Source organism: Dermochelys coriacea, chromosome 2 (assembly GCF_009764565.3).
Source record: "Dermochelys coriacea isolate rDerCor1 chromosome 2, rDerCor1.pri.v4, whole genome shotgun sequence".
In the NCBI taxonomy this organism is placed as follows: domain Eukaryota; kingdom Metazoa; phylum Chordata; order Testudines; family Dermochelyidae; genus Dermochelys; species Dermochelys coriacea.
Window position 1 is genome coordinate 251767748 of NC_050069.1, and position 17806 is coordinate 251785553.

Genomic DNA, 17806 nt, shown 5'->3' on the forward strand with positions numbered 1-17806 from the left:
GTAGGAATAAATGGTCAGTTTTCAGAATGGAGAGAGGTAAATAGTGGTGTTCCCCAGGGATCTGTACTGGGCCCGGTCCTATTCAACATATTCATAAATGATCTGGAAAAAGGGGTAAACAGTGAGGTGGCAAAATTTGCAGATGATACAAAACTACTCAAGATAGTTAAGCCCCAGGCAGATTGCGAAGAGCTACAAAAGGATCTCATAAAACCGGGTGACTCAGCAACAAAATGGCAGATGAAATTCAATGTAGATGAATGCAAAGTAATGCACATTGGAAAACATAATCACAACTATACATATACAATGATGGGGTCTAAATTAGCTGTTACCACTCAAGAAAGAGATCTTGGCGTCATTGTGGATCATTCTCTGAAAACATCCACTCAATGTGCAGCGGCAGTCAAAAAAGCAAACAATGTTGGGCATCATTAAGAAAGGGATAGATAATAAGACAGAAAATATATTGCCGCTATAGAAATCCATGGTATGCCCACATCTTGAATACAGATGTGGTCACCCCATCTCAAAAAATGTATATTGGATTTGGAAAAAGTTCAAAAAAGGACAACAAAAATGATTAGGGGTATGGAACGACTTCCATATGAAGAGGGATTAATAAGACTCAGGCATTTCAGCTTGGAAAAGAGATGACTAAGTGGGGATATGATGGAGGTCTATAAAATCATGACTGGTGTGGAGAAGGTAACTAAGGAAGTGTTATTTACTCCTTCTCATAACACAAGAACTAGGGATCACCAAATGAAATTAATAGGCAGCAGGTTTAAAACAAACAAACAGAAGCATTTTTTCATCCAACACACAGTCAACCTGTGGAACTCCTTGCCAGAGGATGTTGTGTAGGCCAAGACTATAATAGTTCAAAAAAGAACTAGATAAGTTCCTGGAGGATAGGTCCATCAATGGCTATTAGCCAGGATGAGCAGGGATGGTGTCCCTAGCCTCCGTTTGCCAGAACCTGGGAATGGGTGACAGGGGATGGATCACTTGATGATTATCTGTTCTGTTCATTCCCTCTGGGGCACCTGGCATTGGCCACTGTCAGAAGACAGGATACTGGGCTACGTGGACCTTTGGTCTGACCCAGTATGGCTGTTCTTATGTTCAGTTATTTGGTTTTGGTCACCTTTATGGAACTGGTGGTTAGGTTAGCTGACTTGTGACAGGTCGGAAAGAATAGTAGCCACTATTGGAAGGAGCTGGTCCAGTTAAGAGCGGAGTTTCAGTAGCACAGCAATATTCTCAATTCATGACTGGGCTCCCATTGGTTCCTGTCCTGCTCTTCACTTTTCCTTTAAATGGGCAGGATATTGGTGTTTCACTGCAGATTAACTGAAAATGCTAAAAGTACTGGATCTCTGCCCCATATGTATAAAAAATCGCATCCTAGAAACCCACACAATTCTTCTCCAGTCATTTGTCCATATTCTATCCTAGGAAAAGCAACAAAATGGCACTTCTCTGTGAAATACCAGCACCATTCACAATCACACAGGAGATACTGAAAGAGATGCAGGTAATTCTAAAAAGCTTTTTGAAAATTTGAGAGATTTTTTTTTAAGTATACAGTTTCACATTAATATATTAAAGGTGATCATTGTAGTTATCCTTAAAGGAACAAGGATTAAGAGACCCAGAATAAACAGGTTTCCTGTTCCACAGATGGGCCTCTGCCATAATAAAATTTAGGGAAAAGGATTTGAGGCTAGAGCCTCACCAGTAGCTGAAACCGTGCTGTGTGGGGTATTTACACCATTTTATTTCCCATCATAGCCTCATAATTCATGAGGATGGTTTGTTCTTATTACAGTTCTAAGGAGCCCCAATCAAAGATTGGGGCCCTATTATGCTAGGCATACTGCTTGTGCAAGTTTCCATGTATAATCTGCATAGGAGCCAAGATCAAACATGATAAACATTCAGTTTAGTTAAAGCATTTGTGGAGACCCACATAGTTTAAGTTTCAGTGAATTCTTTGATTATGTCCTGCTAAATAAATAACCAACAGAAGGCCTCATTCAGATGGGTGGAATGGATGCCAGCCAGTGAAATGCCTCCTCATATTCTTATGAAAATGATCTATTTTTCCCCTCTATGCCGCAGAGACAGCGGATTTATTGTCTGAACAGATTTCCACACATTTTCCAGAAGTAATGTCTGACTCTTACAGGGAAGTTACTAGTGTTGCAGGTGACATTTCACTGAGATAGCGAGAGATTATTTTGTCTTAAGCAATTGGTAGAATGGCATCAAGGGATACAGATTAGTTCCGATAAAAATGGAAACAATTATTGAATCATAGCAAAAATAAAGAAAAAAATCAAACACATTTTATAGCAACTGAACACCCCATAAAGCAGGAAATTTTGAAACTGAAAAAATTGCTTTAAAAATCTTTAGAAATCAGCTAATCCTCTGAATATCTTCAATTGCCCTTATCATTTCCACAGTGTGGCCAGTGATCAAGTTCTGGTATGACCCCGTAATGTTGTTACCATTTGTTCAGTGGCTCACCTAAACAGTTCTTCTAAAACAGCTTCTTCTCTTTTTCACTCCCAGATGTTGTAACAGGCAGTCCTGACACCAGCTACTAGGGACAGTTGAGCCAACAGAATTCACACCAGGATTGAATTTGGCTTAATAGGAAATCTAAACATCTAACATTACATGATAATTTAAAAACAACACTCCCCATCTCTGCCCCAGTGGTTCATATAATAATCTGGGAAGCAGTGGCAGGATCAAAGAGCCACAGGGAAACCCTGGCTTAAAATTCAAGCTTCTGCTGGCTCTGTCATGAGATTACAAATCCTGCAAATATACACATACTTATCACTATGCATGGGAGTCGACTCACTGGCTTCAATGAGGCTACTCAGCTAGCGGAGTGTTAAGCATGCATATAAGAGTTTGTAGGCTCATGGCTCTATGTCCCTAAAATACACTAATTTCAGCTAGGTTCTGAAACGGCTCAAGATCAATTCTTGAAAACTCTTGCCGCTAGCTACATTTTTGCTGACAGGTGATGGTCTCTGCAGGGTAAGAAAACCAAAACAAATTTGACGAGCTCTTGAAAACCATTCTCTAACTAGCCTACCACATGGAACCTATTAATGAATATTGTGAAGCAATGGATTCTAAGTTAAGAGAATAGCAAGAAGAGCATGAAGGAAAAGAAACAGGCAGACAAACTTACACTCCAAAGGCATATCTTCTTAAGAGCTAAAATAGAACTTCTTGAAGAAGTTCTGTGAGGAGAATTCATTCCTGTGCTTGCTTCTTCAATGGGTAACATTCTCTACGAGTGCTCTCTCTCTCTCATGCTTCCATTCACTGAAAGAGGGTTGTGTTTTTCCCAATGGTGTAAAGATAAACTGTTTAAAAAGGGGATCATTGATGTTTAGGCTGGTTTTTCAAAGATGCGCAATGAAAACGAAGCCTACAAAGCACAGTTTGGCTGATGGTGTGCTTGGGAAATTTTGAGCTTGAGAATAAGGTTGCACGTTTCATGCTAGAGGTGGGCAATCCTGTCACAGGCTCAGAGAATCATGGAGCTGTAGCAGCCTCTACCTCATTATAGGGTACAAATAACCTCCACATTATGAAGCCCTGTTTTAGTCTCATATAACTTTATCTTGGAAAATTTCATGTGTTTTGAAAGTGACCAGATTTACTCCAAAAACGAAAGAAAAACGTTGCTGAAAACTTTCAAGTAAAAATTGCTTTATTCTCAAAATCTAAGGTAACTAAAAATACAGCTATCCTGCTCTGTGTCTACACATCATAATCATTGCTTCTCCTCCTTCAATTAGAGGCAAATTGTCATAGAAAACATAAAAATATTAACACAAGCGTTTACACGTCAAGGCTATTACTCACACAGATTTAGGTATACACCTACATTTATTTTGAATAATTATAATTAAGTACAGAACAAACGTTATTTCACTTCTCACAAAAATGACCCAAAATAAACAATTTTTCTGTTTTGTCCAAGTGTTGTATCATTTTTCACCCTGTAGGAAAAGTTCACAGCTGCCCACTAACATTTTACAAATAGTTTTTGGGTTTAAACAGACTGAAATTCAGCATTAGCTCATTGTACTTCCCAACATGCTCACTGTGAATTACAAACCCTTTTGTGGTTCGTATTAGGAAGCTGATATTAGATTTGCTTTTAGAGATGCTGAAAAATTGTCCAGACCACTGCCAACAGCACCAGTAAACAAATTTTATTTTAATTATGGGTGTAAGCAGGGTCTGAATGAGCTCTCCCCTGACATCTAGTCATGAGCTGAGGAAGGGGACTTCAGGAGCCAACCTTGTTTGCATGGGCACACCCACCGTGCCGAGCGCTCAGCATGGGCTGTTTTCCCCAAATTATCACTTTTGGCTGGTGTTGGAAAAAAGTCACATTGCTGTTGGGGCAGAGGTACTAACGGGTGGGTATCTTTGTTGTGTGAATCAAGGGCAGCAGAACTGTGCTTGGCATACCTGGATTGAGGGATTCCCCTCAACGGAATTGCACTTGGTAGGCAGGGGCATAGATATCAAAGCCCACGGAAGTTGAGAAAGGGTGGGGACAGGTACTTGTACCTGGTGGTGTGTGCCCTGTCTATTTGACTCTTCCTCTCTCCAGAGTCTTGTTGCACACCAATAGAGCTGAAATCATGGATAGCCAGGCCTAACCATTAGGCCTGCTTTGGGACAGTGTCTGTGATGCAAGAGACTGCCCAGTCTGCACTAGTTGTGAAGTTTCCCCACTAACAGCTGAAATCACAGCACTACAATCACTGAGAGCTGTGTTAAGTGGTGGGCTCTTATGACATCCCTGAGGGTGTGGAGCAAGGAGGTGAGCGGCCAGCAGGGCAGCTGATGCCAGAGCAAGTGCCCAGACAGCACGGCAACCAAAATGGCCCCCTCTCCCCCTGCTGGAGAGGAGTCAGAGCTTATGCAGATGCACCTCTGAACTCTGGGTCTTCACTGATCAAGGACAACTGTGAATGGGATGTGGTGGAGGGAGGGACATGTAAAAGGAGCCTTTGGTTGTTGTACTTAAGAACCTGAGGCAAAAGGACACTGCTCAACATATTCTGGGGTGGGTCTTTTGCTTATGGTTTTAGGTTTATGAATCCTGCTTGTGGCATTTTCCCAAAATAATGCCAGGTTACTTCCCTCCTTTTATTCAAAGTTTGTTTTCTACACTTGGACTCTGTGCTTGCGAGTGGGGAAGTATTGCCTCCAGAGGCGTCTAGAGGATGGTGTCAAGTATCAGGGCGTAGCCATGTTAGTCTGTATCCACAAAAACGGTGGCACCTGTGACGGGGCAAGGCCAGATGGCTATAGAAAAGTAGTGGGAGATAGATATATTAGCTCCAGGTTAAACAAATCCCTGGTACCAGGTTAAGTGAAATGGAAGCTGCTCCAGGTCAATTAAGACACCTGGGGCCAATTAAGAACTTTCCAGAAGGCAGGGAGAAGGCTATGTTGATTGGGACACCTGAAGCCAATCAGGGGCTGGCTGAAACTAGTTAAAAGCCTCCCAGTTAGTCAGGTGGGAGTGCAAGTCAGGAGCTGTGGGAGGAAGTTGCGCTGTTGGAGAGGCTGAGTAGTACACACCATATCAGGCACAAGGAAGGAGGCCCTGAGGTAAAGGTGAAGTGGAGCTTGAGGAAGTGAGGGCTGCTGTGGGGGAAGTAGCCCAGGAAATTGTACATGTCATGTTTCTAAAATGTCAGCTACCATAGCTGATACTATTAGGGTCCCTGGGCTGGAGCCCAGAGTAGAGGGTGGGCCTGAGCACCCCCCCACCTTTGCCCCCTGTTTAATCACTGAGACTGGGAGACACAGAGACTGTGCAAGGAAAGATAACTTCTCCTCACCTCCCTCACTGGCTTATGATGAAAAAGGCTTAGACTGTGACCCTTGTCTCTAGAGAAAGAAGGGTTACGTGGAGGGTCACAGTGAGCCTCTGAGGCTAGCGAAATCCGCCAGGAAACGCAGGACCCCTGGAGGCAAGGACAGAGCTTTGTCACGCACCTTAAAGACTAACAGATTTATTAGAGCATAAGGTTTTGTGGGTAAAAACCCCACTTCTCCATGTATCTGAAGAAGTGGGGATTTTACCCATGAAAGCTTATGCTCAAATAAATCGGTTAGTCATTAAGGTGCCACCGGACTCCTTGTTGTTTTTTTAGGGAGTGGTGTGTAATTTTCCCAGATTACTTGGTGGGGGCTCGAGCCGCTTCTGTGTTGTATTGTTGAAAAGGAACCCCTAGATTTTGGGCCTGGCCCTTGTTGCCGACTCCAACTGGTAGAAGGGTTACATGGGATACCCTTAACAGGACTGTGTATGTATTCTCCCTTTTTACATACAGACCCTGGTTCAAATTTTGATCCAACTGAAATCAATGGTGAAATTCCCATTGAGATAAATGGAAGCAAGGATCAAATTTTGCTCCCATTTAAGCAAATTTTAACTTTAAGGCAAGTTTGGAGCAGGTTCAGGATTTCACCCTTCATGCGTAGAAAAGTATAAAAAACAAAATGACTGAGGATTAAATACCAAATCTAAAGAAGGAACTGATTATGTGAAATATTTCTTAACCGTCTACAAAGCTTGTAGTCACATTCCCCTGCAACAATTTATTTTTATATTTATATACTCATATCTATAAAGCATACTGTTCCTTTTTCTGTAATCTCCTGCCTACCCAGTCTCTGTTCCACCAGTATTTGTGTCGATGTCTAGGAATGGGTGTGTGTTAGGTCTCTTTATAAAATAACAAAATGTACATATTACTAACCATTGTTATGTGGCATGAGTCCAACACAATCTTGGAAATGTGATTATTTAATAGAAAAAATTTAATTTGTATTTTACAACATACAAACATGACACTATCAAATTGTAGCAAATGAATTCAATTGAGAAATATTTTCAAAATATTTTAAGTAGTGGCTTGGAAAATAAATAATGTTATCTAAAGGAAATGCTCAGGTTTTGCTTTTGAGAGGAGGCAGTAATACTATCACTGACCTCTTTTCAGTCTTCTGTTAAATAATTTATGTAGAAAAATATACAAGAAACCAATTTTTAGTTAAAGAATATGTTGGGTTTGTAACGTTTAACAAATAAAACAGCCTAAAGCAAAACCAAAAAGAAAACAATTTTATTTCTGTACATCAAGACTACAAATAGTATTTTAACACTTCATTTATTACCCAAATTAGGAAATTATACATTTTATACTGATACTAGTAAACACCTTAAAACCACTCAGTTTCTCCACATTTAAAAGTATATTGCTGGTTACTGCTTATTAAATACGAAACCCAACAGAGCTTCCAGTGACAGCAAAATAGTTTTAGCATAAGAGATGAACAGGAGTCTGTCTGTAAATTCTGATTTTTTATTAGAAACCAGAAAAGATGCACATGTTTACGCATCTTATAGTTTGACTTATAATTTTTTTTAAATTGAATGCAAATTAAATGTGAACACAATCCTTGACTCAGTGATGTACCTGTTGTTAGAGAACTGATTCCTTTCATATGAATCCAATTTTTTCCTTGGCAATCAAATTATGTTAAGCAACATGTTCCCACCTACTTGTCTGAGCATAACTGCTGAGAACCAGATGGATGCAAAAGCTGCTTAGTCACAAAAATAATGAATTAAGACAAGTTTCTACAGCACATAGTTGGTATTTAAGATGAAGAGAAATGATAGAGAGAAGGAATGTGAACACTGCAGGCTTCAGATATAAAAGATAAAGCCTGATGCTTTGGTTGAAATACTTTTAATAGTTGTTACAAGTATATTTTTTTCCAAAGTCATGACTACTGTATGTACTGTGTATGCCATAGGAGTTTGATACATTAAAAAAAAATCTTTACAGGCACAAAGGAGAGACAGAAACAGAACAGAGAAAAGCATGGATAGTCATATCTGTTTACGACAATGTCCAGCTGATCATGACACGGCCAAAGATAGAACTTAAAAATAATCATGCAAATCCAATTTCTTGCAGATATTTCAGAAAGCACAAATAAAATATCAATGTTATCTCTCAGTGCCTGCCATCTCAAGAGATGGTAGTTTAAAACAAATCCATTCTGTTTTAATTGCAACAACTAAGGTTTGTAAACAAGATTTGGGATTATCAGTAAGAAGCATTTTCAATCTCTCAGTGCTGGGATATGTGCAAACATCTACTTCCCTCTAATGATTTATAACAGAATGTTAAGACCTGTCTTATCCCAACGTGCTGCACTACACACAATTTTATTGCCAGCTTGTAGAATTATTTATATTTGAACAGCACAAAGCCAAAGCTTCATCTTTGGTTAATTTCACAGAGATGTCACTGTTCGTTAAATGTGCTCTTGCTTGGCATAAACACAAACCCCAACCACACTGCACACAGCATTCATTATTTTGAGTCATAATAAAGCAGTGCCAATGTAAGTTTAATGACACTTAACTAACAAATCATGTGTTTAAAAATGAAACCTATTTGAGGGTATCTGATAAGAAATGAGAGCTGCAGAAACCTAGACTGAGTTCCCTTCATCTGCTTGGGTACGGGTGCTGCTTACGGAGTAGGCACTGGTTAGTTCCTCTGCAGAGCTTCTGTTTAAACCTCAGTTCAACTCAGCTCAGCTCAAATCCCGCAGCACATTCAATGGCGTAAAGAAGTTTGCTCCGCATAAGGTTTTCATCATAAAACTCAGGAAGCTTCAGCAAGTTCATGCAGGTACTGGCAGTGGGTAGCCTGTCTAGGTCAGATCCTCCATTGTGAATGCAAAATGCGGGATACAACTCCTGGAAAATACAAAAATAGAAAAAAAATTAAGATAAATACACACAGGCTAAAAAATAATTCCATGACAATCCACATAAACTTCTAGGCAAGGAGCAATTAGAATTGAAGTCTGTTTCAATGGCATTTGCAAAGGTTTAAAAAGGCCAGAGAGGATTTTTTAAACAAAGGGTTGGGGGAAAGCCAACAAGTGTGGAGGAGCACAAGGTTCAGGCAGTGACATCCATTAGGGATGAATTTATTAAAGGGGGAACTCTATATCCTAGTAAAGAGGATTGGAATGAAGTTGGTAAAGTACAGGTAGGAGCTGTGAAGTCAGACAAATTTAAAAAAAGTCCTTTTTAAATATAACATGAAGGCAAGCAACTGAATATTGACAACATGTATAAGTTCTTATATACAAATATTAGAAGTCTAAATACGAAGGTAGGCGAACTAGAGTGATTGGCATTAAATAAGGATATAGATATAATAGGCATCACAAAAACTTGGCGGAATGAGGATAATCAATCGGATATGGTAAGGGTACAAAATACACAGGGATGACAGAACAGATTGCATTTCTGGGGAGAGCGGCCCTATAGGTGAAAAAGTAGAGTCAAATAAAGTAAAGATCTTAAATAAATAAAACTGTACCATGGAATCCTTATGGATAGAAATTCCATGCTTGAACAATAAGAGTATAGCAGTAAGAATATTCTATCGACCACCCTGACCAGGATGGTACTGTTGACTGTGAAATGCTCAGGGAGATTAGAAAGGCTATTAAGACAGAAAATGCAATAATAATGGGGGATTTCAATTATCCTCATACTGACTGGGTACATGTCAACTCAGGAAGGGATGCAGAAATAAAATTTCCAGACATATTAAATGACTACTTCTTGGAGCAGCTTGTCCTGGAACTCACAAGGGGAGAGGCAATTCTTGATTTAGTCCTAAGTGGTGCACAGGATCTAGTCCAAGAGGTGAATATCGCTGAACCACTCATAATAATGACGATAATGTAATTAAATTTAACACACTTGTAGGGGGAAAAATGCCAAAGGAACACACCACAGTAGCATTTAACTTCAAAAAGGGGAACTACACAAAAATGAGGAAGTTAGTTAAATGGAAATTAAAAGGAACAGTCACAAAAGTGAAATACCTGCAACCTACATGGAAACTTGTTTAAAACACTATAATAGATGTTTAAATTAAATGTAAACCCCAAATAATAATTTAAAAAACCAAACAGTAAGAGATTTGCCTAAACAACAGAGTTAAAGAGGAGGTAAGGGGCAAAAATGCATCCTTTAAAAACTGGAAGTCAAATCCTAGGGCGGAAAATAGAAGGGAGCATAAACTCTTGCAAGAGTAAAAATATAATTAGACAGGCCAAAAAAGAATGTGAAGAGCAAATGATAAGGACGCAAAAACTAACAGAAATTTTTTTTTTTTTAAACTACATCAGAAGCAGGAAGCCTGTCAAACAGTCAGTGGGGCCACCAGATGATCGAGGTGCTAAAGGAGCACCGAAAGAAGACAAGGCTCTTGCAAAGAAGCTAACTGAATTCTTTGCATTGCTCTTCGCTCTAGAGCAGGGGTTCCCACACGTCCTGTTCCCGGCCCGCGTCACTTCCCGCAGCTCCCATTGGCTGGGAATGGTGAACCGCAGCCACTGGGAGCTGCAAGCGACGTACCTGCGGACGCTCAAGTAAACAAAGTGTCTTGCAGCCCACCAGGGCTTACCCTGAACAAGCCACGAACCAAGTTTGGGAACCCCTGCTCTAGAGGATATGGAGGAGATTCTCATACCAGAGCCATATTTTGTAAGTGACAAATCTGAGGAACTGGCCTACACTGAGGTACAATAACTCCTCACTTAACCTTGTAGTTATGTCCTGAAAAATGCTACTTCAAGCCAAATGATGCTAAGCGAATCCAATTTCCCCATAAGAATTAATGTAAATGAAGGGCAGGGTTAGGTTCCAGATAATTTTTTTTTGCAAGACAAAAGACATTTATAAATACACACACACACACACACACACACACACACACTATAAGTTTTAAACAAACAATTTAATACTGTACACAGCAATGATGATTGTGAAGCTTGGTTGAGGTGGTGGAGTCAGAGGGTGAGATATTTCCCAGGGAATACCTTGTTGCTAAATGATGAACTAGCACTTGGCTGAGACCTCAAGGGTTAATACATTGTTGTTAATGTAGCCTCACACTCTACAAGGCAGCACAAATGGAGGGAGGAGACACAACAGACGCATGGCAGTGGCTGCAAACATTCCCTGCGGAAACTGAACAGTGATGATGAACCCACGCTATCCCACTGGAGCGCACCACTTTCCAAAGTATGTGTGTGAGAGACACACACACACAGATACCGTGTGTGCATGCGCTAGAGACACACAGACATCGTGTGTGTGCGCGTGTGTGTGCACAAGAGACACACACACAGACACACACACACACAGACACACATTGTCCCTTTAAGTATGCTGATCTCACTCTAAGTACACTGCCTTTTTAAATAGATCAGCAAGTTGACACAGCAGCTGCTGCCAACAAGCTCCCTCCATCTTGAGCCCTGTCATGTCCCCCACCCGCTCTGTGCAAGAAAGGGGGGAGGGGGACACTCTGACATTAGCACCTTTTCCTCCTCCCCCCACCACTCCCTGCACAGCAAGCAGGAGGCTCCCGGGAGCTGCTCCAAGGCAGAGGACAGGAGCAGCAGATGGCAGTGAGGGGAGGGACAGCTGAACTGCCTGGCAATTGATAGCCTGCTGGGTGGCTGCCATTCGGGGAACTAAGGGAGCTGATAGGGGGGCTACCGGTCCACCCTGGTTCCAAGCTCCCACCCGCTAGCTCCAACAGCTGCTCTTCCTGCAGGCAGAGGACAAAGCAGCCAGCTGCCAAACAACGTTATAAGGGAGCACTGCACAACTTGGATGGTACTCATCCAAGAGTTCTGAAGGAATTCCAATATGAAATTGCAGAACTACTAACTGTGGTTTTAACTTATCACTTAAATCAGCCTCTGTACCAGATGACTGGCAGATAGTTAATGCAAGGTCTATTGTTTAAAAAGGCTCCAGAGGTGATCCTGGCAATTACAGGCAGGTAAACCAAAGTTCAGTACCAGGCAAACTAGTTGAAACTATAGTAAAGAACAAAATTTTCAGACACATAGATAAACACGATATGTTGGGAAGAGTCAAAATGGATTTTGTACAGTGAAATCATGCCTCACGAATCTATTATAATTCTCTGAAGGAGTCAAGTAGTATGTGGATGAGGGTGATCCAATTGATATAGCATGCTTGGACTTTCAGAAAACCTTTGAGAAGGTCCCTCACCAAAGGCTCTTAAGGAACTAAGCTGTCATGGGATAAAAGGGAAGGTCTTCTCATGGATAAGTAACTGGTTGAAAGAAAGGGTAGGAACAAATGGTCAATTTTCACAATGGAGAGAGGTAAAAAGCAGGGCTCCCCCAGGATCTGTACTGGGACTTGTGCTGTTCAACCTATTGATAAATGATTCAGAAAAGGGGATGAACAGTGAGCTAACACAATTTGCAGATGGTACAAATTTACTCAGAACAGTTAAGTCCAAAGCTGACTATGAAGAATTACGAAGGGATCTCACTACCTGGGTGACTACATGGCAGATGAAATTCAATGTTGATTAAAGGAAAGTAATGCACACTGGAAAAAATAATCCCAACTATACATACAAAATGACGGGGTCTAAATTAACTGTTAATTTAACCACTCAAGAAAGAGATCTTGGAGACATTGTAGACAGTTCTCTAAAACGTCTGTTAAATGTGCAGTGGCACTCAAAATAGCTAAAAGAATGTCCAGAACCATTAGGAAACGGATAGGTAATCAGATAGTAACTATCATAATGCCACTTTATAAATACACGGTACACCCACACCTTGAATACTGCGTGGAGTTCTTGTCACCTCGTCTCAAAAAAGATATATGAGAATAGGAAAAGATGCAGAGAAGGGCAACAAAAAGGATCAGGGGTATAGAACAGCTTTAATATGAGGAGAGATTAAAAAGATGGGAATATTCATCTTAGAAAAGAGACAACTAATGGGGGGGATATGACAGAGGTCTATAAAACATGAATGGTGCGGAGAAAGTGAATAAGAAAGTGTTATTTATCCTTTCACATAACACAATAATCAGGAGTCACCTGATGAAATTAATAGGCAGCAGGTTTAAAACAAGCAAAAGGAAGTACCACATAGTCAACCTGTGAAAATCATGCCATGGAATGTTGTGAAGGCCAAAGGTATAACTGGGTTAAAAAAAAAAATTAAGTAAGTTCATGGAGGAAAGGTCCATTAATGGCTACTAGCCAAGACACTTAGGGACGAAACCCCATGCTCCAGCTGTCTCTCAACCTCCAACTGCCAGAAGCTGGGACTGGACGACACAGGATAGATCACTTGAAATTGCCCTGTTCTGTTCATTCCCTCAGATGCATATGACCCTGGCCACTGCCAGAGACAGGCTACTGGGACTATTGATATGACACAGTATGGCTATTTTTATGTTCCCTTGGTTGCCCTAATAGCACTCCCACCAAATGGGTATGGCAAAAAACAAACAAACATGGCCATATTGTAGAAAACATAAGGTCTTAAGGCCCAGCATGGGAGTGGAGGAGGGGAATAGCTAGTTGTGTTATTGTTCACGTTATATTCTGCAAATATCTGGTTCCACAGAAACAGTGAAACGGGAAAATTTAAAATACAGTAGCCTGCAGAAAGAGGTCTTTGATTTATCTGCAACTAAGAAATTATTTGCAGAAATCTTGGGTACAATTAAGTGTAGGCTCGCCTTACAAAGTCTTCCAAGCACGCACAATCCCTGTCATTTCCCCATCACTATAGAATTCGTAGACTTGGAGCTGGGCTCTGGAATTTCCTAACACTTGTATACTTACTGAAAATGCACCAGTGTTAAGCACTGGGAGCAGAGCTGAGCGATTTTAAAAAAAATTTTTTTTTTACTAATAGGTTTCCATAGATAAAAGCATTTTGGGGGTCCTAAATCTATTCAAGTAGATTTTGGCAAAGGGTATCAGATGACTCAAAAAAAACCAAACACATACACACACACACAAGTTTTTGAAATTATTGAAAAGTTTCATTTAGACTATTTTGAAATGTTTTGTTTAAATTTTTCAATTTGAAATGGTATTTTAAATGGATCTTTGGCCAATTAAAACAACACCACCACACACACACACACACACACACACACACACACACACACACACACACACACACACACCGCCCCATGAAAGATGAAAAACATCTGAAACTGTTTTAAGTTTTTGTTTCAACAAAAACTTTTTTGGGAAAAAGGTTTTGGTCCAAACTGAACAGGAATATTTTTGTATTTTCAGTTTGCCTGCCTCTCTCCTCGCCCACTTCCCAAACTAAAAAATCCATTATTTGCTCAGCCCTGATTGGCAGCTAAAGACCACCGGCAATAGGGGGGCGCAAATATAATGGCCTGGGTCCTTGGGCCTTTTCAGCCCACTTTGCATTGCATAAAGTACAAGATTTCTTCTTTGAATTACACTTTTTTGTTATTTTCCTTATTGCTTCATGTTTTTCTTTGATACCCTTATATATATGAAGATCTCTAACAAAAAGAAAAGCTCTTTCTTCTCTTGCTAACAGTCAAATGGATCTTCTATAGAGTTTAGTTTAAATAAGTCTTGCATATTAGAATTTCTATATAAACCTAAATTAAATGTTTTCTTTCAAATTCAATTTAAATTCTCTTTACATTCACATTAATATGTTACCCACATCATATCAAGCCAAGGCTGGATTAAGGAGTAGCCACGCCACAAAGAAACATTGGTTAAATGTTATATTATCATGTGACCATCTGCAACCTGAATTTCACACAAAAAACAATGATCAACCTCCTCCTCCTTGGTCCTCAGGTTATTTTTTAGTACAGTTAGAATAGGAAAAATAAATATGGCCAGAAAGCACATACCAAACACATTACCAAACAACTTAATCTTCCTACTGCACATAAGTCAGGACATGTAAATATTATTTTCTTTGCTAAATTCTGACATTGTGTCTAATGCTACCCAAGACACAGATTAAAGGCAGTCCTGGACCCAAAGTGTTTGCAGGCTAAGATCATGATCTTTTTGCATGTACTTAATAAACATGAGTTGTCCTAATGAGGTCAATGGCAGTATGTGCATATGTAAAATTAAGCACTTGTAAATTTTGACGGGACCTAAAATTGTCTGTTAATGAGGCACATAATATTTTCTATACAAGACGCATAATATTTTATTTTAAAGACCATACACTTCTGTGCATTTTAAGATGCAGAGTACCAATAATACACCACAGAATCAGGTGGTTATTATGTACCTACATATAAAACCAATAAGGAGTCTATAAGGTATAAACTGGCCAAATTTGGGTTGGCCTTCTGATATGCTGACCAAGTATCTGAGGTTTTATTTCATGTATAGTTTTCAATCTCTTTAAGAAATCAAGTTTATCTTGCCAAGACAAATGGGGATGCAGAGGACATTTATTTGTTACATCTAATGCTCTGCTTTCACTGGCAAGGGAATATTAATTTCAACAAATGCTTGGCTGAGCTAAAATAGATCATCTGGTTTTAGAAATTGTAAAAAAGCCACCCTAAGGCTGGAGGTCAATGAGATTTTAAGTTAAATGATTGTTTAAATGGAGGCCTTAAAATGTGTTTCACAGCTAAAATGCTGCAATTTTAGTGTTCTTTTCAAAATGCTAATTGAATTTTCCTACTTTAAGCTTTAAAAATGTAAAAAATGAAGTTCTATATTGAAGTGTCATGCCAAGGGCACCATTTGTTGCATAATTAAATACTGTACAACGGGAATCTGCAACAGTTTGGAAGTAAGTATCATCAATTTATTATGTGACCTGATTGGAACTTAACAATTTTCAACCGCACTTTAATGATTTTTTTTGTCTGTAACAATCACATTTATTAAACTTATTAAACTTTAATTAGCTTTAGCAAATGTTACTCTGAGTCTGATAATCTGGCACTAAGGGTTCTAACAATTTTTAAATGCTGTAAACCCAGACTGTGCTATTTATAAGCTATGAACTCTGAAATGATCCCTTCTCTTAAATAAATATGAACTATAGCGAAGGCGAAGGTTCCACAATGCAGTACATACAAGATTTTAGTTTGAGTGCTAACAATTATGTTCTTAATAGCAAAATTTAATATCTATTTTAATACAACTATAGAATAATTAATTACTGAAGACATTTTGCATTAATTTCTACCCTCAACGTATTGCAAGCTTTTTTTTTTTTTTTATAACAAACTCGTATACTCATTTTACTTATTTGACTGCTAATAATACTTAGCACTTACAGTACATAGTGCTTTTCATCTTGAGAGCACTGTACAAACATTAATCACAGGCTACCGCTATATGAACACTCATGCCAATAGCCATTGCCTATTCCCTTTTCCAGTATTCATTTACAACTTGAGGGCAACTATGAGGGCCTTAGCAGCTAGCACTGGATTTCTGGGGCATAGCTATGAGAAGCCCAACTTCTCTTGGGTAGCTGGGGAGCCCCATGATGCCAATGGCATGCCCTACTTAATAGGGGGCTACTGCTAACCAATCCATGCACCCCTCAAGTGCTGGAACTGGCTGGTTTTCAGTGCTGCCCACATAAAGAAGCAATATTTTTTGCTGTACTTCCTACTGCCAGAGCAGCTATGTGGGGCGTGACTTGTAGGTCAGTCCTACAATTAACTCCAACTCCTTGCTGATGTGTTTGACCATGCTGCACTTAACATAGCTATTCTAACCCGCCCTTTCTCCTCTGGCACAGCACAGCCATGCTACAGCCGACATCCCCTGAGCTGCTCCCCTGCCTTTCACATGTGACCCAGTTACACATGGATTCTAAAGCCTCTCCTTGAGCACTGACCTCTTTGGATTCATATTCCACATCTTTTCTTACATTTCATAGGTTGCTTCAGTGCTTGGACATTCTATACCTCCTGCTTTTGCAGACCGGTCACCCTCCCTCTCCTTTGTTAGAAAGACAAGTGGCAATTTTCAGAGTAGCAGCTGTGTTAGTCTGTATTCGCAAAAAAGAAAAGGAGTACTTGTGGCACCTTAGAGACTAACCAATTTATTTGAGCATAAGCTTTCGTGAGCTACAGCTCACTTAATCGGATGCAATTTGATACATTTCTCTCTCTCTTTTATTAGGTTTTTTCCTTTGGTGTATGGCCAGTTTTAATTGTGTCCTGTCCTATACACCTTAGTCTCATCTCCTGTGAGTCTAATCTCTGCTTTCACTGGCACCATCTGGAGTGGTCTTGAGACTAGAATAATGTAGCAACCAATTTACCATCTATAGGTGCATACAACTGGGGGTATTGAGGGCTTTTCAAATAACTGACAATATGAGGAGTCTCATTGGATACTTTGCTAATATCCGGGTGTGTTTGAACCCAGATCTGAATACAGTAGATGAGGGGGATAGCCCAAGACCACACATGATGTGAGTTTCAAATGATCACATACTACGTAGTATATGCCACACGTGTGGGTAAAAATAAAGTAAAATAAACATATTGTAAGTGGAGCTAGTAATGCTGTTTCTTGTTACAGTTGCCCAACACTTACCATTATAAGACCCTGCTTCAGTTACTTATAATTTAGCATAAATGGTTAGTTTGACAGAAATTTTACATGCTGTGTATAAGAACATAAGAGTAGCCATACTGGGTCAGACCAAAGGTCCATCTAGCGCAGTATCATGTCTTCTGACAGTGGACAGTGCCAGGTGCCCCAGAGAGAATGAACAGAGCAGGTAATCAAGTGATCCATCCCTGTTGCCCATTTCCAGCTTCTAGCAAACA

General features: G+C 39.9%; 1 protein-coding gene across 1 annotated transcript in view; it reads right to left on the reverse strand.

The window, feature by feature from the left end:
* Positions 1 to 7180: 7180 nt before the first annotated feature.
* The window catches only part of UBE3C (ubiquitin protein ligase E3C), a 183000-nt gene continuing 172374 nt past the window's right edge, over positions 7181 to 17806 (reverse strand). The window contains 1 exon segment of the mRNA XM_038389495.2: positions 7181 to 8851. Within this exon segment, the coding sequence (XP_038245423.2) occupies positions 8681 to 8851 (171 nt within the window). The 3' untranslated portion in view covers positions 7181 to 8680.